Source organism: Myotis brandtii, unplaced genomic scaffold, assembly GCF_000412655.1.
Source record: "Myotis brandtii unplaced genomic scaffold, ASM41265v1 scaffold26, whole genome shotgun sequence".
NCBI lineage: Eukaryota > Metazoa > Chordata > Mammalia > Chiroptera > Vespertilionidae > Myotis > Myotis brandtii.
Genome location: NW_005359880.1, coordinates 2,105,637 through 2,126,359, shown reverse-complemented (window position 1 = coordinate 2,126,359; position 20,723 = coordinate 2,105,637). Strand labels below are relative to the sequence as shown.

The 20,723-nt window shown below is 38.3% G+C and overlaps 1 protein-coding gene across 1 annotated transcript in view; it reads right to left on the bottom strand.

The window, feature by feature from the left end:
• SGIP1 (SH3-domain GRB2-like (endophilin) interacting protein 1) overlaps positions 1-20,723 on the bottom strand; it is a gene marked incomplete at its 3' end in the record, with an annotated part of 214,489 nt that overhangs the window by 10,744 nt on the left and 183,022 nt on the right. The window contains exon 21 of the mRNA XM_014541067.1: positions 8,444-8,555. Coding sequence (XP_014396553.1) covers positions 8,444-8,555 — 112 coding nt within the window. The remainder of the gene's footprint in view (positions 1-8,443; positions 8,556-20,723) is intronic.

The following is a 20,723-nucleotide window of genomic DNA, read 5'->3' as shown; positions in this document are numbered from 1 at the left end:
TTCTTCTAGAAGTTTCTTATTTTTACATTTAGCTTTATAATATATATTTCAGTCAATTTTTGTGTAAGATGTGAGGTATGGATCCAGGTTCACTTTTTTTTTTAACACTTAGAATATTTCATTGACTTTAGGTCAGCAGGGAACAATTACCTGCATTTATACTTTTTAAGATATTTCACCTTATTGAAAACCAAGACAAATATTATATTATAGATGTGGGACTTTCATGTGTTTGCTGCTCTGGGTTGAGAAAATGTCCATCTCTTTCCTATAATGTGTTTCAGGTTTACAGCTCACCAACAAAAGGTGTATGCCCCAAATTTCCACTTGCTGCCATTGCCTTCTGGCCAGAAATAAACTTCTTGGTAGCATTTATGACATCAGCGTCAGCTATTGAGCCAATCTGCTGAGGGCCTGTGAATGGTGGCACATACGAGCCAGCAGCGAGAGCCTAAGACCCGACTTCATCCAGGACACCTTCAGAAGATTCCACTGACATTAGGTACCCAGCTTTCAGCCTGTTCTTGGCAGCCTGGACATCTGGGCTGGAAAGGTTTCCTTGAGCAATTGCTTTGACTTGGTTGCAGGCAGCCTTGATAACATCTCCAGCAGCTGCAGCCTGCGAGATAGTATAAATCCCAAAGAGTCCAGAATCCAAGTAACTGGCATTAAAAGCAGAAACATCAAATGGCTGGTGAGTCCCCTTGGCAACAGCTTGGTACAGAGGGCTGGTGGCATTGCTGCCCCGCTTGACATGTGTTCCGGCGCTGAGGACATGCTGGAGAATGCTAAATGCATTTGCTTCTGCACTTCCTGTGGCAGCACTCTCTGCTACAAAGGCAGCATGAACAAGACTGTCTCCATTCTGCTCTCGAATTTCACCTCCATGTATCTGGCCAGAATCCAAGTAACTGGCATTAAAAGCAGAAACATCAAATGGCTAGTGAGTCCCCTTGGCAACTAGTGAGGGCTGGTGGCATTGCTGCCTCGCTTGACATGTGGTCCGGCGCTGAGGACATGCTGGAGAATGCTAAATGCATTTGCTTCTGCACTTCCTATGGCAGCACTTCCTGCTACAAAGGCAGCATGAATGAGACTGTCTCCATTCTGCTCTCGAATTTCACCTCCATGTATCTGGCCTTTGCACCTGATAAACCAAGCCCACCCCTCATGTTCAGAAACCGTTCAGCAACTTGCTTCAGAACAGGATGACTCACACCAAGTCCAACCAAAGCCATTCTTGCACTTGTAAAATGGTTCTGAACATAGTGATGTAACTCATCTAGTGTCACTTTTCCAATCCTATAATCAGGACAATACAAGGAGTTAGCCAAGGCATTTTGGTAAGCTGCAGCATGCAGATTTCCAATGATATGAGCCTGTGTGTTCTGAAGAGCCACAGCGTTGTCAATCCTCAGCTGGGACCGAAGGGCAGCCACCTCCCAATGACGAAACTCAGGTGCTGTGGTGACACTGAGCAGCAACTCCATTAGAATTTCCATGTCATCCCGCAGGCATTCCACAGCGCAGGCCATGTTTTCCCTTGTTGAAGTCACACTTAATTTACCACCAACAGCTTCAATTCCACTGGTTATCTGAAAAGATGATGGATGCTCCTTTTGTAGTCAGACTGGATGCACAACAAAGCAAATGAGAGGCTCCTCAGTTGTTAGAGTCCTCGTACCCACTGCCTGCTTTAATGAGCAAACCCATTCTTTTTTTATATTTTATTGATTTTTTACAGAGAGGAAGGGAGAGGAATAGAGAGTTAGAAACATTGATGAGAGAGAAACATCGATCAGCTGCCTCCTGCACACTCCCCACTGGGGATGTGCCCGCAACCAAGGTACACGCCCCTGACCAGAATCGAACCTGGGACCCTTGAGTCCGCAGGCCGATCCTCTATCCACTGAGCCAAACCAGTCAGGGCGAGCAAACCCATTCTTGATGCAGGAGCACAGTTTTCCAGAGATGCAATCACTAAACTATTTGGTAATTTGGTAAAGTCGAGGTCCTGGGGATGTGCAGTCACTCCTGCAGGGGCAGTCATGGCTTCCACTTTGGGAGCAACTTTGAGGGAGTAAAATCTCTTGAAGGACTTGGCTCTGCTTCGCAGTTTCATGGCCCCAAATTCCTCTGACCCACGGTCACCGTGGCGGAAAGGCAAGAAAGGTGGTGGCTGACCCAGGTTCACTTTGAGTGTGTGGATATGGACATCTAATTGTTCTAGCACCACCTGCTCAGAAGACAGTTCTTTCTTCACTGAATTTCTCCAGTTGGCAATTTTGTTGAAGTTCAGATGTCCCTATATGTATAGACCTATTTCTGGATTCTCTATTCTGTTCCATTGATCTATTTTGTCTGTCCTTACACCAACACCACACTGTCTTTATACTATGGATTTATTGTAGACATCAAGTCGTGTTAGTCCACCAAATTTATGCTTTTTTTTCAGAGTTGTTTTGGCTATAGTTAGGTCCTTTGCATTTCCATATGAAATTTAGAATTACTGTGTCAACTTCCGCATAAAATCAACGTAGCTCCAATTCACCTTTTACTGCCTGCTCTGAAAAAAATTATAATGGGCCCTTTATGTTTTTTCTCTGCCAACAGGCACCATGTTAAGCTTTGTCGTTAGAGGGCGCTGGAAAGACACTGCAGGAGACGGGATTTTCCTCCTGGTTCCAGTGTGCTTGCTAGGCGGGCTCCTGCATGCAGTATACAAGGCCTATCTAGTGCCAGTTGCCCGCAGTGCATGTGGTTCCCCCATGCATGGGTATTGCAGCCCATGTGGCTTTGCTAGTGCCCCGTAGCACAGCAGCTTTCCTAGCATCTAAATCCATGGTGCATGTAGCTGGGCTGCCCCGGTGCCCAGATCCTGCAATGAGAGTGGGTCCTTCAGCTCCAGGCTCCTGCCAGGTATGCACCTTCTCCACAGCCAGCTCCTGCAGCGCACAGTGGCCGGCAATATCTACTGGCCACTAGCTTCTGCTGACACCCCCTCAGTCAGCTCTGCAGTGGAGCGTGCCTCAGTGACACACTTCCCCATGAACAGCTGGGAATCTGCAGGGCTCTCCCTGGGCCATGGCCTGCTAGCTTCTGCTGACACCCCCTCAGTCAGCTCTGCAGTGGAGCGTGCCTCAGTGACACACTTCCCCATGAACAGCTGGGAATCTGCAGGGCTCTCCCCGGGCCATGGCCTGGACACCTAGAGAGGTAAGCTAGGCAATCACATGGCTCCCCTGCCCTCTCCAGGTAAACTGTTCTTTGCAAATCAATGTTTCACGTATTTTGTGTGCTTCCAAGGTATTTCTGAGGTATTTTCGAGGACCATAGTAAAACAAAGACTTATATTTTTGATATTTATTTTATATATTTAAATGCCATTTAACAAAGAAAAATCAACCAAAAAAATGAGTTCGCGTGTCACCTCTGACATGTGTGTCATAGGTTCGCCATCACTGCCCTAGAGAGGTAAGCTGGGCAATCACATGGCTCCCCTGCCCTCTCCAGGTTAACTGTCCTTTGCAAATCAATGTTTCACATATTTTGAGGTATTTTTGAGTGGAAGGGTAAATCAGGCCCTTGGCCAGAAGCAGAAATCTCAAAAGGATTCTTCTTCTTTGGGAAAGAGTAAATATTTAAAATGAGTGAACTTTTTTATGACTTCCCCATACATCTGGACAACTGAACCTGGTAGCAGTTCTACAACTTTAAGTTCAGGAATATACTTTCTAGGGAAATTGAGGTCAACAACTGAAAATGTTGCTCATGTTTGAGTCTAGGAAACTCTATTTGCCCCATCGTCACCCTGTGTACTGTGTAACTGTGCTTGACGAGACACACGGGGCTCAGGTGAGACAGTCCTGGGTCCACATTCAAAATAGCTTATGTGAAGAACTGCTACAGGCTTGTATGCATAAGGCCGGGTTTGGGGTGCAGGAGGAAGGCAGGTGAGCTCTCTTGGTTTGCCATATGCTACCCTCTCCCCTCAGATACTGTCACACATAACTCTGCACTGCTCTGAATGAGAATTTTCACCTCCATCCATCTCTTCTGAAGAATACTGCTGAGTGCGAGTTTGGGTGCCCACTCTGCTGCCTCCCTTCTCTATCTCTTAGACCCATAAGCCTTGCTTAATTTAATGGTACTAAACTGGTGCTAGCCTGAACTTCCTCTCAAGCTGAGTCTCCCCTTGATGTCTTACAATATGCGAACAGGCATAATATCATTTGATAAATCTAGGAGAAAACAATAATTAGAGCACTCGGTAAATTAGACTTCAATGGTACCATCACTCAGCATATTGTTATTAGCAGCGGTGGCTCCAGTGCTTTTTAGTTGGTAGGAAAACTGCTCAGTTTCTTTTCCAGGTTGCTCAAAATGAGAGCTAAGTGGTGGCATTGTGGGGGATAAAGTTGCTCTTTGAAAACAAGTCAGCGAGGGGAGGAGGTGGTGTTTCTTAAGTCAGTAAACATGTATTGATTCCTAACTGTGTAAGTTTATTTTTTTGAGTGGGGAGGCAATTAAAATGTGAGCAAAACAGCCTCTGCCTTCAAAGGGGCTAACGGTGTACAGTGAGCAATGAGTCTTCAATACAAGGCAATATAAGGACACCAAGTCTCCTCACTTACATTACATTTCTGAACTACATCTCAAGTGTCAGAGTCAGACTTTTGCTGACTTAATAATCCATCCAATGTCAAAGCTGATCTGAAACTTTCTATGTAAAAATTAATATTCTCAATATTCACTAAAGGAAAATCAACGGTGTACAGTGAGCAATGAGTCTTCAATACAAGGCAATATAAGGACACCAAGTCTCCTCACTTACATTACATTTCTGAACTACATCTCAAGTGTCAGAGTCAGACTTTTGCTGACTTAATAATCCATCCAATGTCAAAGCTGATCTGAAACTTTCTATGTAAAAATTAATATTCTCAATATTCACTAAAGGAAATCTTTGTTTAACTTTAATGATTGTTCCTATCAGCATACAACGTGACTATATTTCATGTGAATGTGAGTTATGGAAATCTAAAATACTGCAATATGGAAATATTAGCAAACTTACTTTATGAATACACTTTGAAATCATGTGAATCCTTACAAAGGAAACATTTGTGAAGAATGGCAAAAGTTCAAAGTCTACTGGCCAAGTGACTTACAAAACTGGGTCCTCCCATAGGCAGCACCATGTTAGCCAGTCAACAGAAACGCCGGCCAGTTTTGGCCAGCGAATGTGTGGATTTGATTTATGTGAGGTCAGCAGAAATGCATCCTCATTAAATGTGACTTCTCTGCACTGCCCTGATAACAGCCCATGGTCTTCTTTTCAAACGAACATACCTCTGTGCATAAGCAGCTTCTCTTCCTTATAATCCCCTTCCATTGGCTTAGGTACTAGGCCAACTCCTTTTCATATTTCAAGACTCAGTTCAAAAGCAGGCCCTTCTGAAGCCTTCCTTAATATCCTCTCCATTTCACCTTTCTTAAATTTTCCTTTTTCTAGTTTCCATGGACACATGTACATATTTTTTTTTGGAAATGTTGTTGTTTCTTGCACATATCTTATCTACTATTGTGAAGGCAAGTAGTATGTCTTAGGTTCTGGGAAGGCAAAGGTGCATAACACAGAACCTAGTGCAGAGTACATTTCACAGTGATGCACAGGGTGCCCATTCAATGTGCCCAGCATAATGTAATGCACTAGAATGAACAGTGAGAAACAGGACAGATGTGGTCCTTGCCCAAGCCTCCAGGGTAAACAGGGAGACAAACACTTGAATAAATAACTGAAGTATGATGATAAGGGATGGGCTGAATATATTTGAGAAACCCAAGTTTTTCTAGGGTATTAGAGAATTAACCCCTAGTACCAGGCTTGTTCAAATAGGAGATAATAATGGGAGATGCGTTTTCCCAGCCAGCAGCAAAAATCAAGGCATTCTGTGCCTACCAGCTATTGAGAAAGACTCAGATGGCAGAATACCTGTCACAGGTGTTCTGAATACTCAGGGGAAAAGTGTAACTCTATTTGAATGGATTGTATATCATAATGGATTGTAAAAAACAATTAAAGTAGTAGATTTCTGTTTCCAATGTACGTTCTGAACACATGGAGAAGGCTCTGATTCAGGATAAGAGGGAACCACAGGCAAAAGCAAATCCCCATTTCTTTTCTGCATCATTCCCTATGTGGTGCTGTGTTTGGCTTTATCCTCCTCCTTCCTTCCTCACCCCATGATCAAACTTTTGAACTTGAGTTGCTTCCTTAAAAGTGAATAACACAGGGACAGCAAATGATTTACTGCCTGGAGAAGAAATTAAATTTAGAAGAACACTACTTCATGATCTGTTCATAAATTTTAGATCTCATAATTTTAATGAAATATTCTGTACCTCCTATCTACCAATATATAGTATATTCTGCAACTATTTATGGCAGTATAATTAAAAACAGCTCAATATGTGCAGTCATCCACAAGTCAATGGCTCAGTTCATATCCAAAGGCATAGGAAAAGCACTAAAAATTAATTTGGTTTGACTGCTTTTATGGGTTTCAATATATGAATTGGGGCATGGGGGCAGGGGAATGTAAACATTCAGTCTATAGCACCCAGGTTTATCCCATGTAATATATATACAATTTAAACTCAGGGTATGTCCTTGCTCTAACAGTTCAAACTCAGACCTCTGTATGAGGTAGCTTTTAATTTCTATTGATATGAGGATGTGGCAAATGAACTTCCTGCTTTGAAGATAAAAAAGAAAGGACCTGAGATAAACCAGAGTGCTATAGACTGAAATCTAATCCCCAGTGTGATGGCATTTGGAGGTGGTCCTTTGGGAGGTGACTAGGCCATGAGGGTAGAACCCTCATAAACGAGGTTAGTGCTCTTATGAAAGAGATCCCACAGAGCTCCCTTGTCCCTGCCACAATGTGAGGTCACATGGGAAAAGGCTGTCTATAAATCTGGAAGCCAGATCTCATTGGACACTCAAATCTGCCAGCTTCTTGACCTTTGACTTCCTAGCCTCCAGAACTATGAGAAATAAACTACCTACTCTATGGAATTCTGTTTTAGCAGCCCAAATGGACCAAGATACCGCAGGCCACAGTGTTTGCTTCTCTACAATACACTGGGCTGAGAATAAAACCTAGATATTTAAAAAGACATGACACTTAGAGTGGTTGATAGATCCCAGAGGTTGGGTAGGACACCAAAAGGTGGAGTTACTAATTATATTACTTTCCCAGCGTAATAGTGTTACACCTAGACTTATAAAAACCAGTGTTTCTGAAGTGTAAAGAGAATTCATGATTAGTCATACAGATTCCCACTTAAAATACATGTGGGAAGCAAAGTTCTAATTATTCTTAATTATCACTGTTTTCAAAATTTTTATAAAATAGCCTATTGTTCTATATGCACATTGATTTTTTTCTCTCACTGTTATTTCCATAGATACTAAGGTTTTCTCAGCAATATTTCCCTCACTTAGGTTTGCCCTTTGTTTATCCATCAAATTCAGACCTGAATTCTACTAGTGACACAAGTGAAACCTAGTTTGACTTAAGTGTTTAGTTTTTAGTGTAGAACAATAATCACTCTTAACTTTGTGTGTGTGTGTGTGTGGTTCATGAACCCCTTTGTGAAAGTGATTAATGTTGTAGACCCCCTCTACGGACAAATGCATATATGCACACACATGTAAGTTAAGTAATATAATCTCAGGAAATCCACAGACTTCTTGAATCCTTTTTGTGAAACTCCTTATATAGAGACAAAACATTTAGTTATGTTACATATACATTCTGGTCAAGTCCCTTATCAATATGTACTGATATAAGTGAAATAAGGTTCTTGTAAATAGTAGTATATTTTTCCCTGGAAGTTTTATTTTGCTGTGATTACAATTTATTTACTTATTTATTTCTGGCCAGTTTTTCCTTACTCAGAGTAAGGGTCACATATAACTTGCCCTCTTATTTATCTGGGTGTTATGGAAAGTTTTCCCCCCACATTCTCATTCCAATGCACCATTGTTTTAGTTTGTATGCAGGCGATTCCTGTCCAGGAAAGATGAGGGCAACAGAAGACATGATCTGGACATTTACTTTTGTGACATAATAGATTTTCTCATTGCTGACAGAGTTGAGTTTTAGTATTCTGTTACTTGCAACCAACACTAAACCAGAGATTTCTGGATGGTAAGATATTCGATTATTGGATCTTTTGGTACATTCTTTAAAAAAAAAATCAGTGAATTAATATCCCTAATTAAATCTTCTTTTCCATTCTAGGTATACCACTTGTTCATGTTTGCTGGACTTCTTTTGGTTCTAGGACAAGGAATTAAGTAGGTGTACGTAAGGTAGCCTCCACCGAATAAGACAGAGTGTGGAGAATACAGGGGACTAAGTCCCAGGCTTACTTGCTGGGATCTGCTCCTTTGAAGTAGGCGTTGACCGTTTCTGTAAATGCTGCTGCAACAGGGAGGGTGTCCTGGGCCCCCATGGTTAGAGGGCTGGGTCCCCTGGAGGAACCTGTATAAAATGACAAATTTTCATTAATATGGGCATAAAAGACATTTTAGTATATGTGGAACTATATTAAAGGATTTAAGAATGCAATCTACTACTGAAAAAAAGGTAATGTGCTAAGAACTATAACTCTGTATATTCAACATAGAGCTCAAATATTTAAAAAGAAATATTTGGCTGGTTTACAGACAAACACACTTGAAATTAATTCAGTATGTATTTTACTACAGAAAAAAATCCAAGCAGAAGAATAAAGTCCTAGGTGTTTCAATGTTTTGCATAAAGCACAAGGCAGTATTTGCATGACAGTTTGTACAGCAGGTAGTTAATAAAGGAAATTATTAGCTTCCTATTTGAGCATTCACCCTACATAATTGCCCATAACACTTTTAGCATTTCTTCACGTTAAAGACACAAACAGCCACAGAGTACAATGCTATACTTTGTCCTTTTCTGGATTATTTCCATTTTAAAAATTCTGGGATTATTTCCCAATTATTCTCAGATCAAGTAGGCTCAAGCTTACATGTCCAAAAAATGGACAACCAAAATATACCCCTTGGCTTGGAACAAACACATAAATGCATCAATTCATACTATCCTATATAATAAAAGGCTAATATGCAAATTGTCCCCTCGACTGGGAGTTCAACAGGGAGTATGACCAGGGGGCAGGGCCAGCTCCTGCTACACACCAGGCACTGCACTGGATACCTTACAAGATTATCATACAACCCCACATCGGCCCTGTGGGACAAACATTATTATTCCTATTTTACAGAAGAGAAAACTGAAGCTCAAAGAGGTAAGTGACTTGCCCAAGACAATAAAGTTAGTTGAATGGCAAAATTAAAATTCAAACCTAGATTTTCCGCCTTATAAAGCTCATGTTTTTCTTATTATGTCATACAGTTTGTTTAAATGAGACATTTTCTTGTATGGTTTTGATATAACATGAGGCTTCCAAAGGGAGCAAGGCTTGGGATTATTATCTTTGTTATTAATATGTAGGCCTGGTGCTGAACACTAAAGTGTTAGTAATTACAAGGTATTTAATTATGTCCCCTGCTAATGCTTCAAAGGAAGACTTTTACTCTTCCCTGCCCCATCACACATTGCATGTTATGCTTCTTTTATCTTCAGTAACTCAGTCACTTCTGTTTTGTTCTCTGGCAATGAAAAAAATATACCCTTTGTATATCTCTGTCCTCAATAAAGTTTCCCTTGATAATTCTAGTTCACACTAGTCTCTTCTTTTTCTATTTCCCTTAGTTGTTAATATCTAGTAGTTGGCAACTGATTATACTAGTAAGAAACATCTGCTTACTCTCTGCTATGTATCAGGTACTATGGTGTTGAGGATTCAAATATAAATGAAAGATAATCCTTGTCTTCAAGGAGTTGCAGTTCAATGTGCTAACATCACCATCAGCATTAACACCATCAACACCATTCACTACCATCACCATTACTTGCTGCGTACTTACCAGGTGTGGTACATATATTATCTTTGTAAACATATGAAGGAAGCATTACCTTCATTTTGTAGTTGATATAGCCAAGACTCAGAGTTTATACAACTGGGTCAGTCTTGCACTGCTGGTACACAGAATACTTAAGATTGGTACTCAGATATGTTTAAGTGCAAAGTTTAGGCTCTGAGGGCTATATCATTTTGCAGACTAAGTAGGAAATTATAGCATCATTTGAGGGCAAGTAAACAATTAAAGTACCAACAGTGAGTCTTATACATGTCTAAGTCTTTGCTGCCCACAAGACTGTAAACATTTAGAGAGAAGAAAGTATGACATGAACGTCTTTTATGAGACCTCCCTATTCTGTAAAACAGAGCCCGAATTACATTGACCTTTTAGTAAATAAATTATCCATTGCTGAGTCTCAAAAAGGTAAAGTTTATGCACATCTATAAAGGAAGCACATGTAAACAAAGACCATTATTTTGTAATAGTGTTCATCAGTTTATTTGTTCATGCATTAGTTCAAATACTTATTGAATGAATCCTAGGTTATTCTCCTAAAGTAGCATGATCTCCCTGTTGCTTAAACTTGGCAAGGGGGCTGGATTCTCACCAGTATGTCAGGATCATAGCCACCTTATGATTGTAGCTTGGAGTTTTGTGAAGGGATAGACCTTCAATCAAATTATTAGAGCAATTTAATAAATGCTTTGGGAATGGTATGAGCAAAGCTCTTATATATATGTAAGAATTCATATATATATTCATATATATATGAATGTGGTGGTTATTGAAGGCTGAGACAAATGAAGCTTAGGCGGTTAGGAATTAGGTCATGAAGAGGTTTATATAACTGTTTAGGACAATTTGTCTTTATTTTATATGTGATTTATAGGCATTAAAATCATAGTTACTTTTTTACAATCTAATACAAATCTATGATGCTTTTCAGAGCATCAGAATTATAAAATTTGGAACAGAATTATAAAATTCTTAAAGTTCTTGGGAGTCCTGGAACTAAAGTTAAGAATACCCTCTATGGAAGATGGGAGAGTTTTGAAGCATTTGAAATAGGACAGTTAAAAGAGGGCTTGAGTTTAGATCACTCTAGCTATAGTGTGGTGGAGAATTTAGTGAGGGAGACAATAATGCAGGCAAGGCGACCTCTTAGAAAGAAAAAGATAAAAATTGGTGAGAAGTGCCGATATTAGTAGATGAAGAGAATATCATGTGTAATATTTTTCAGTTCTGCATAGCCTTCAATAGTCTCCCATGATATTCTTGTGAATAAAACAGTGAAACTGGGTGGATAATAGTCTTATCAAGTGAATTGAGAATTAGATGAATCACAATATTCAATGACAAGTATATATTAATCTACACATATACACATATTCTACAAATGTCGAGCCATTTCTAAGTAGCGATTACTCTAAATCCATTTTAAAGTAAATTGTTCTTCTTTTTTCTTTTTAACTATTTCCTTAAGATACAGTTTATTACTACAAAGTGGGATGACCAAACTATAAGGCAAATACATTTTTTACTAATAATGACAGATTAGTTTGCATAAAGATTATACTTAATTAAAATGCTATTAGTAATAAATGAATGCTTCTGTTCCCCTGCAGTACCTTAAGAGAGTCTGTTAATATTATCATTAGAAAACTGGTTTAAAACCAGAAGAATATTTAAGGTGGTGAAAAATTCAAACCTCATGGCCTAAGAGGACTATGAGGAGCCTGTCAACTATTTTCAAATATCTGAAATAATATTACCAGATATTGACTCAAGGGACCAGAGTTCATGGCCATGGATCTGCAAGTTAATAGCCTCGTGACCCTGGGCAATTCAATTAACTTTAGATTTTCTCAACCATAGAACAAAGGCAACAGAATACATACTATCCGTGTTTTAGAATTCTATGATTTTTTAAGTTGTTTATAGTTACTTAAAAAAATTTGAACAGTAGGAACAACTTTCTAACAGGGAAATAAGCTGCCTTGAATATAGTATCTCTTCATTGGAAGTTGGGGGAGGGGGATCTGTCAAACATTTACTGAACCTCTACTTCCTGCAAGATAATGGCGGGGACACAAATATGTAAACTCTCAGGAAACAAGACATAAACATATGAAAAACTTAATAATTAACATAAGCAAACAAAAGCTTAAGACAATAAAATGATAGCACTAGGTTTTTTCACCCAAGATTAATTGCCAAATAAGCCGGATGGGGGCACTGTTTTGTAATTGAACAGAAGGAAGCTTGGGCTCTGGTCATACAGACTTACAGCTCTGAATCCTGGCTCCTCCATTTACAATCTGGATGACCTGGAGCAAGCTACTTAATGTCCATGACTGAGTTTCCTCATCTTTAAAATAGAACAGATAATAATAATAATATCTATGCTAAAGGCTTGTGGTGAACATCAAATGGGATATTTGTGAAGTCCTTAGCACAGTATGTACTCGAAAGACGTAATTATTGCCGTTTTTGTTGCTGTTACTTTGTCAGGGCAAGCTTTACTCAGGTTGTTGAAATAGAGTAGGTTCTTTGAAGTTAAGTATTTACTTTGGTAGGAAACAAAGGGAAATGATACCACAAATGGTATTTTTCATTGAGCATAAAGCTAAACTAGAATTGTCAGGTTTCTTTCATCACTAAAATTCTGTTATCATAAGACCTTTGTTATATGTGGTTATTATATCTGTTTAAGTTGCTTGATATGATGCTTGGACCAACAGGAGGTAAACGTTTGTTGAATGCATGTTTGTCTTTTGATTCATTCAAGTGTGAGTTCTTGCAATAATTAGACATTGTACTAGGTGCTGAAGGATACATAGAAAAATATAAGATATGCCCTAATCTTCATGAGGCTTAAAGTATGGAAAGGAACTATAATATTAGGTAAAAATAAACGGTAAAGCATTATATAAAGTTGGAAAATAATTTAATATTATAACTTATTGTATTACTATCAATGATCATTTTTAAAGAATTCAAGGTAGAAACAGTATTTATTATGTAAGTCCTTCCATAAAATAAAAGATCAAACACTAATATGGCTTTATATTCTTTATACATTGAAGGGATAATCAAATTCAGTACAATTATCTCCATTTCACTAGCTCTGTGGTCGGCAAACCGCGGCTCGTGAGCCACATGTGGCTCTTTGGCCCCTTGAGTGTGGCTCTTCCACAAAATACCACGGGCGGGCGCGCACGTGCAGTGCGATTGAAACTTCGTGGCCCATGCGCAGAAGTCGGTATTTTGTGGAAGAGCCGGTATTTTGTGGAAAAGCCACACTCAAGGGGCCAAAGAGCCGCATGTGGCTCGTGAGCCGTGGTTTGCCGAGCCGCAGTTTGCCGACCACTGGTCTTGAGGAGTCAGGTTTATTTTCTAGTTGGTTTCTTTTTTTGTTTTGTTTTAATCCTCACCCGAGGATATTTTTCCATTTTTATTTTTAGAAAAGAGCCGCATGTGGCTTGCGAGCCGCGGTTTGCCGAGCAGCAGTTTGCCGACCACTGCGACTAGCTCAAGGTCACTCTGCTAGTAAGTGGCAATGGTGAAAATCAATCCTAGGTCTCCTGACTTTAACAAAAACAGTAGTAGCAACCACAAAAACTTCTGTAGTTTTCACTGTATACCAAGAATTATTCAGGGAACTTTAGTTATATTAACTCTTAATCCTGGTAATATGCCTACACGGCTAAATTATCATTATTATCCTTGCTTTACAGATGAGCAAACAGGTTTCACATCATTCAGTAGCCTTGCCCCATAGCCACTTAGTAAGCAGTTAAGGACAGAATTGGGATGCAAATTCTAAATAGGAATGCCTGACTCTGGATCCCACACTCTAGCCTACTCTGCTTTAGGAGCACAGAGTCAGAACAAAATTTTGTTAGGCATCTGATAGCGCATTTGTAGTGGCCCAGAAGGACGAGTTGCTGCCATCAGGTTGTGGAATTCTGACAAAATAGCAACTCCAGGGTCCTGGAAAGCAATTTCATGTACCCTTAGGGGTTCTGAGAAATGGAGAAAGACACACAGAGTCACCAGTGTGTGAGGATTATTTTCTGAAAGGCAGTTTTCTGTGACTCTCATCACCAAGCAAAATTACACACACACCACACACCTTAAGGTAAAAAAAAAAATCTCATAATAGTATGAAATATTTAAAAGATAAGGTCCTTGATTTGTGGAAGATGGAGTATAGACTGTGTATATACAACACTAAAGGAAAAAAGGGAATGGAGAGAAATTTTAAAAGAGAAAGATACACCTCCCCCCACAAAAGGAGCCCCACTGGTGTGACTCAGTGGTTGAGTGTTGACCCAGGAACCAAGAGGTCACTGGTTCAATTCCCAGTGAAGGCACATGCCCGGGTTGCAGACTTGATCCCCAGTAGGGGGCATGCAGGAGGCAGCCAATCAATATTTCTCTCTCATTGATGTTTCCATCTCTCTCCTCCTCTCCCTCTCCCTTCCTCTCTCTGTAAAACAAAACAAAACAAAACAATAAAAACATATTTTAAAAAAGAATGAATTTTTTTTTTAAATAAAAGGAGAAAAGGAAGCAAAATACTCAGGTACAGAAATTGAGTAAAAGTACAAGATAGTTTACAAATAAGTGAATGTTTACGTCCTGAGTTTAACAAAGATGCCTCATCTCACAACCTTGCTGGTCACTGCATGAAAGTGAAGCATGTAGTCAAGGTGGGCAAATGACCTTTACATCCAGAAATGAGGGTGACAGAGATGGAACAAACACATGTAAGCAACAAAGTCTCAGAACGCATAAAAGAAGAGAGAAGAAATTTCAGGAATTGTATGAAGCAGCAGAGTGGAAATTAGGTTAGTTTTTTTTTTTTAAAGCAGTTCATGTTAGTTGGAATAAAAATAAATTATATTCAATTCTATAAGTTAGAGTACATTCTGTATAATTTAGTGACAAAGACATAATATTGAGTTTAATTTGAATCCTGACTTTATCACTTACTGTGTGACCTTGAGCAAATTACTTAACCTCTCTGAAGTTTAGATTCACCATTTTGTAAAATAGAGATAGTATCTTCTACAGATGTGAAGATTAAATATGATATAGGATATCCTTGTTATCTAAGAATAGTCATTATAAAAAAGTTATCCCAAAACAAATGTATTTAAATGGTTCCTATAATTTCAAAGGATATAGTGATAAAAGGCTTGGTTGGGACTCTAAATTCTCATAAGCTGTATTTGTGTGAAAAATTTTTATTAACACATGAACAAATAATTAATGGATTCTTAGAATGAACAAAAATGATTTGTGTTGATATTTTGGGGAAGGGTATATTTTTCTGATAAAAAATTGTATTATATCTCTACACATCAATCTAGGTTCAAATTTGGCTTTAAATCATGATCAAGTGAGCCATTATTGCAGGGTTAATTGAGAGTTTTATAAATTTTCCTAAGGGCCTCTCAATTTCCTGATTTTCTTTTGAAGTGGCTATGATGGAAGTGTCCTTTTTCCTTCTTATTCGGGCATTAATAGTTTTATTAATTGTCAATTGACAATGACTTTACACCATCACTTTCACTGAATTCATGGAGTTTGCTTTCTAAATATTTACAGATCAAAAAACAAGATCTGAAAGAAGATAGTTATTTGCCCACATTTTCACAGACAGTAAGTGGTGGAGTCAGGATTCAAATACAGGTCCACTTAACTTACAAGAAGCCACATAGGTTTCATCTTGACCCACAATGGCATTGAGTGAGTTATACCTGTTACATGTTTTTTGGTGTGCAAGGCATTCACATTCATGAAAAGGAGGATGGCACACTTAAGAAAGTCAGTTATCATAAAGTAGAATAAAGGATATTGAATTTCTGGGTATGGAATAGAGTTATTTTCAGTTTTCTTCTTCCTAAGTCCCTGCTTACCTGTTCTGGAGATATATCTATATCTATATCTATATCTATATCTATATCTATATCTATATTTCATGTGTGTATATTTCTTTTTAAAAATATTCTTATTGATTTCAGAGAGGGAGGAAGAGGGAGAGAGAGAAACATCAATGATGAGAGAGAATCATTGATCATTGCCTCCTGCACACCCCCTACTGGGGGTAGAGCGCACAATCCCAGCCTGTGTGCCATGACTGGAAATCGAATCCTGACCTCCTGGTTTATGGGTTGATGCTCAACCACTGATCCACATCAGCTGGGCTGCATATATTTCTTATTTTTCAAATTCCACTCTGTCTAGAAACATATTCAGCTGACATTTTTGTCATGTTTTATAGAGAATTTTCTTCAAGCTGCACTAATTAACATTCTAAAATAATGTATGACTCAGAAAATGGAAAAATTATACTTTGTTTTCATCCTCAACATCACATCAAACATCATCAACACTAGGACTATTGTTAAAAATAGACATAAGGGAGAAGACAAAGCCATAATGCAATGTCTTCAGTATGAGAACTCACACAACCAAATCCTTGACAGTCCCATATAGATAGCACTGAGAATGTATTCGATCAGACATTTGAAGCTGAGCCAGGTAGAACATGACTCAAAGAGTATAAATGATATCAACAGCTGATTTATGTAGAACACTTACATGTAATGACCACTGTGCTAAATACTTTACATGCGTTATGTCTTCTATTCTCAAAACATCTCTTTGAGGTACAAACTATTATTATGTATACTAGTATGTTACCAGTGAGGAAATTGAAACCTAGTGAAATTAAACCGTTTGCTCAAGGTAACTTGCTCTATAGTAAGTGATGTGTTGGGAATGAAAACCAAATCTAACTTCAATTGCATTAGTAAACCCTACCCTGTATTATCAATGTTTGCCCATTCATGTTAGTACACTTTGTTCCAACGTACAGCTAGATGCACGGCAGGTATTCTCAGTGCAGCAGTATCACCCCAAAGGAGGTGAAAAATGATTCTTGGGGGAGGGGGAGTGGAAAAAAAGCGAAAAAAGTGATTCTTGGGGAAAATAAAAGAAATCTTACTTTTTTTACATATAAAGCATGCAGATATACATGCAGTACATAACCAGATGTACAGAATATCTGTGATATTAAAATTCTACTGGGGAGCAATTATGGAAAAACAAAGGTCTAAAAAGGCTCCCTGAGTAAGGGAGGGAGGATACAGAAAAAAAAAGTTTGAGAAGCACTGGTCCATAGTTTAAAAGGGCCATGGATGCTCATGACCTTGTGCACCTCATCAACTCTTTTGGAAAAAGTCTAAGGCACTAGGTTTACTGAAGAATAATTGTTTATTTTAAAAACTACTTATTCAAGTTTCCACCGAGTGAATAATAACTGTGGTGCCATAGTTATGGGTGATATAATCAAGATATGGGGAGAATATCTAGTAAGGGCCTTACATAGGAACAGAGTACAGGAAAGGGAGGCGGGAGAGCTTGGCCAATCCAGAGCTGTTCTCCCATGGACAACGTGGGTGGTCCCTGAACTGGGGCAGGAAAGAGGGAAATCTAGTCAGGGGATATGATCAGAGAAGCTGGGATAAGCCTGGTTTAGGCTTTGAACCAAACAGGAGCAAGGCCAGAATACAACAGCCTATAGGGGACAGTGACATGAGCACCAAGAGAAAATCCAAGTAGTCTGTTTAAGGAATGGGAAGAATTAGAAGTTCCGAAATAGCCATCCAAGCATGTTGGGCAGGAGGAGTATGCTTTTCTGTGAAAAGTCTGGTGTGTACTTTCAGAAAGGTGGTGGCTATGTAACCAAAGAAATGCAACAGGTACAGAGAATGTTTTACCTTTTCAGATTAGAAAATACCTGAAAAAAATACTTCATGCTTGTGAGAATATAATGAAGTAGGCATGGTGATATAATGATGGCAGTTAAAATTGGTATAATCTTTCTAGAAAACTGCTTTGGCAATGGGTAGCATGAACTTTTAAAAGTTTCATTATTTTAGCCCCAAATTCCAATTTTAAGAATCTATTCTAAGAAAATATCTTAAGGCCAAAGAATTATGTGCAAGATGTTCACTGCATGTGGGGCAACTTGAAGCAATTTATATACCTAACAACTGAAGTGAAATGAATCATGATTCATGACAGAATGAAATGTGATGCAGATATTTAAAAGTTCCCAGTAATTAACAATGGAGCTAAAAATAATCACATATCACATCTTCCCTATTAGATTGGAAAAGGTGAAAAAAAACTGAAAATAACTCTGTGTTGATTAGGACATAGAAAAAGTGTTAATCATAATCCTGGTATGAACTTTGTGTAGGAAACATTTGGTAGAATGTAGTAATATTTAAACTGCATCTCCTTTAACATAGCAATCCCATTTTTAACAATATTTCTTTCGGATAAATTCAGACACAGCTAGAGGATATGTACCTTTGACATAAGAGCAAAAAAATAAAGGATAAAAACCCAAATATCCATTAATAAAAGATAAGTACATTCATAAAATATGATACTATGGGACCATTAACATGATTATATAATGCATATGTATATGTATACATTATATAGATGCATATGTATATATGCACACATGTATACACAAATGTAGTAAATTTAAATAGCTACTATTGACAGTTACGAGCAGATTATATATTCTATTTACATAAAATTGTACATAACCTATTTCCTGAATTATAAGAAACATACTTTTGAAAACATTTGAACATTTCTGAACATTTCTATAGACACTTATGGTGTATAATGGGTTGAGATGCATCTTGTAATCAATGTCAAAAGAAAGTTGGCAGCTGCTAACAGAGCAGATTCCACTGTTGGCTCTGCCTGTACTCATGGGAGTGTAACCATGGGTAGCATTATCAGCTCATCTCATGGTCTCCTCAGTTGAGTTGAAGTACTTGAATTGATAGCCTGTCATGTGATTGAATTTCAATTTACATTTGGACCCCTATTTCCCTTCAAAAGTGTTTTTTAAGATTCCATCTGATGCAGTAATAGAGTATTATGTACAAGTGAGTAAAGAAGTTATTTGTACATAGAAGAAAAACTGTCACATGCAACATCAGGCAGAAGAAAATGCCACATTGTTTGAAATCTAAACCACAGCATTTTGAAAGATAAGACAAATAGGTTATGAATGAATTATGCATCATAGAAGAACTAGAGTCCCGATGCACAAAATTCATGCAAGAGTAGGCCTTCCTTCCCCTGGCTGCCGGCACTGGCTTCCCTCTGGCACCCGGGACCCGGACTTCCCTCCGGCCACCAGCAGGCACCCGGGACCAGGGCTTCCCTTGTAGCCCTTGCTTCATCTGGTAAGTTGTCCGGAAGGACGTCTGGTCTAGTTAGCATATTACGCTTTTTATTATTATAGATATGTAACTCAGGTGCTAAAACTGTGTCTGTCAAAAACTTCTAAGTGACTTTCAAGATTAAACTATCAGCGTCAAAGAGAATAAACAGGTCATGATTATGAACATGTGGAATATTACTGTGATATTAACATAACTGCTGATGGCCAGAAGTAATTTAGATGTATCTTTAAGTCTGAATATAATACAGGTTTAGACTCAATTTCTGATGGTTATACTGAAGATAGTGATGTGCATTTTGTCTGCTATTGTTGGTGAGAAAAAAATGCTTTTCTACATTTAATCAAGTTTATTTTGCACCTGAAAAGTTGTTACTAAATTGATGGAACATATTCCAATGCATGAGTTCTTGGATTCAAATAAATGCAGTGTGTGTGTGTGTGTGTGTGTGTGTGTGTGTGTGTCACCAGACATTAAAAATGTTATCTCTACTAATGTCTCAACATTGTGCTTTCAGGGATTTATTTATTTATTTATTTATTTTCCAGGATCTCCGCCCCCCCCCTTCAGCTTTATTGAGGTATAATTGAGAAATAAAATGTAAGATATTTAAAGTGTGTATGAATGATGATTTGATTTACATAAACATTGTGAAAGGGTTCCTCCCATTTAGTTAAGTAACACATCTAACACCTCACATATTTTTTTGTGTGAGAACATTTAAGTTCTGTTCTCTTAGCAAATTTCAATTGTACAATATAGTATTGTCAACTATAGTCACCAAGTTTACATTAGCTCCTCAGACCTTATTCATCTTACACTTGAAAGTCTACCCTTTTACCAACCTCTTCCTATTTCCCCACCTCCCCCAGCTGCTGGAAGCCATTTTCTACTCTCCATTTCGATGAGGTTGCTTTTTTTTTAATGACTCCAAATAAGCGATACCATGCAGTATCTGTCTTTCTCCTTCAGGCTAACGTCACTTAGCATAATGCCCTCACGATCCAGATGGCAAGATTTCCCTCTTTATCTGTGTTTATCTATACTTTCCCATACTGTTTAAATTTTAAAAAGTAATGTGCTTAAGTCAATGGCATAATTAGGACAAAGCAAACTATGGGCTATTTTAAAATATGTCTTAATGGCATGGGGGACATTACCATATGTTAAAAGGATACATAATTCTATGCTGTATGAAAATATAACACACAGTCACATACATATAAAAAATCTTAGAAATGAAATACACCTAAATAATAGCTGTGGTTTTATGGTTAGTAGATGATAGATTATCTCATTTTCTTTAAACTTTTCTGTTTTTCTAAACTGTTTTTATAATGAGCATGCATCCTTTGATATTGTAACAAAACTATTATAACTAGAGATTTCTTCTGTAC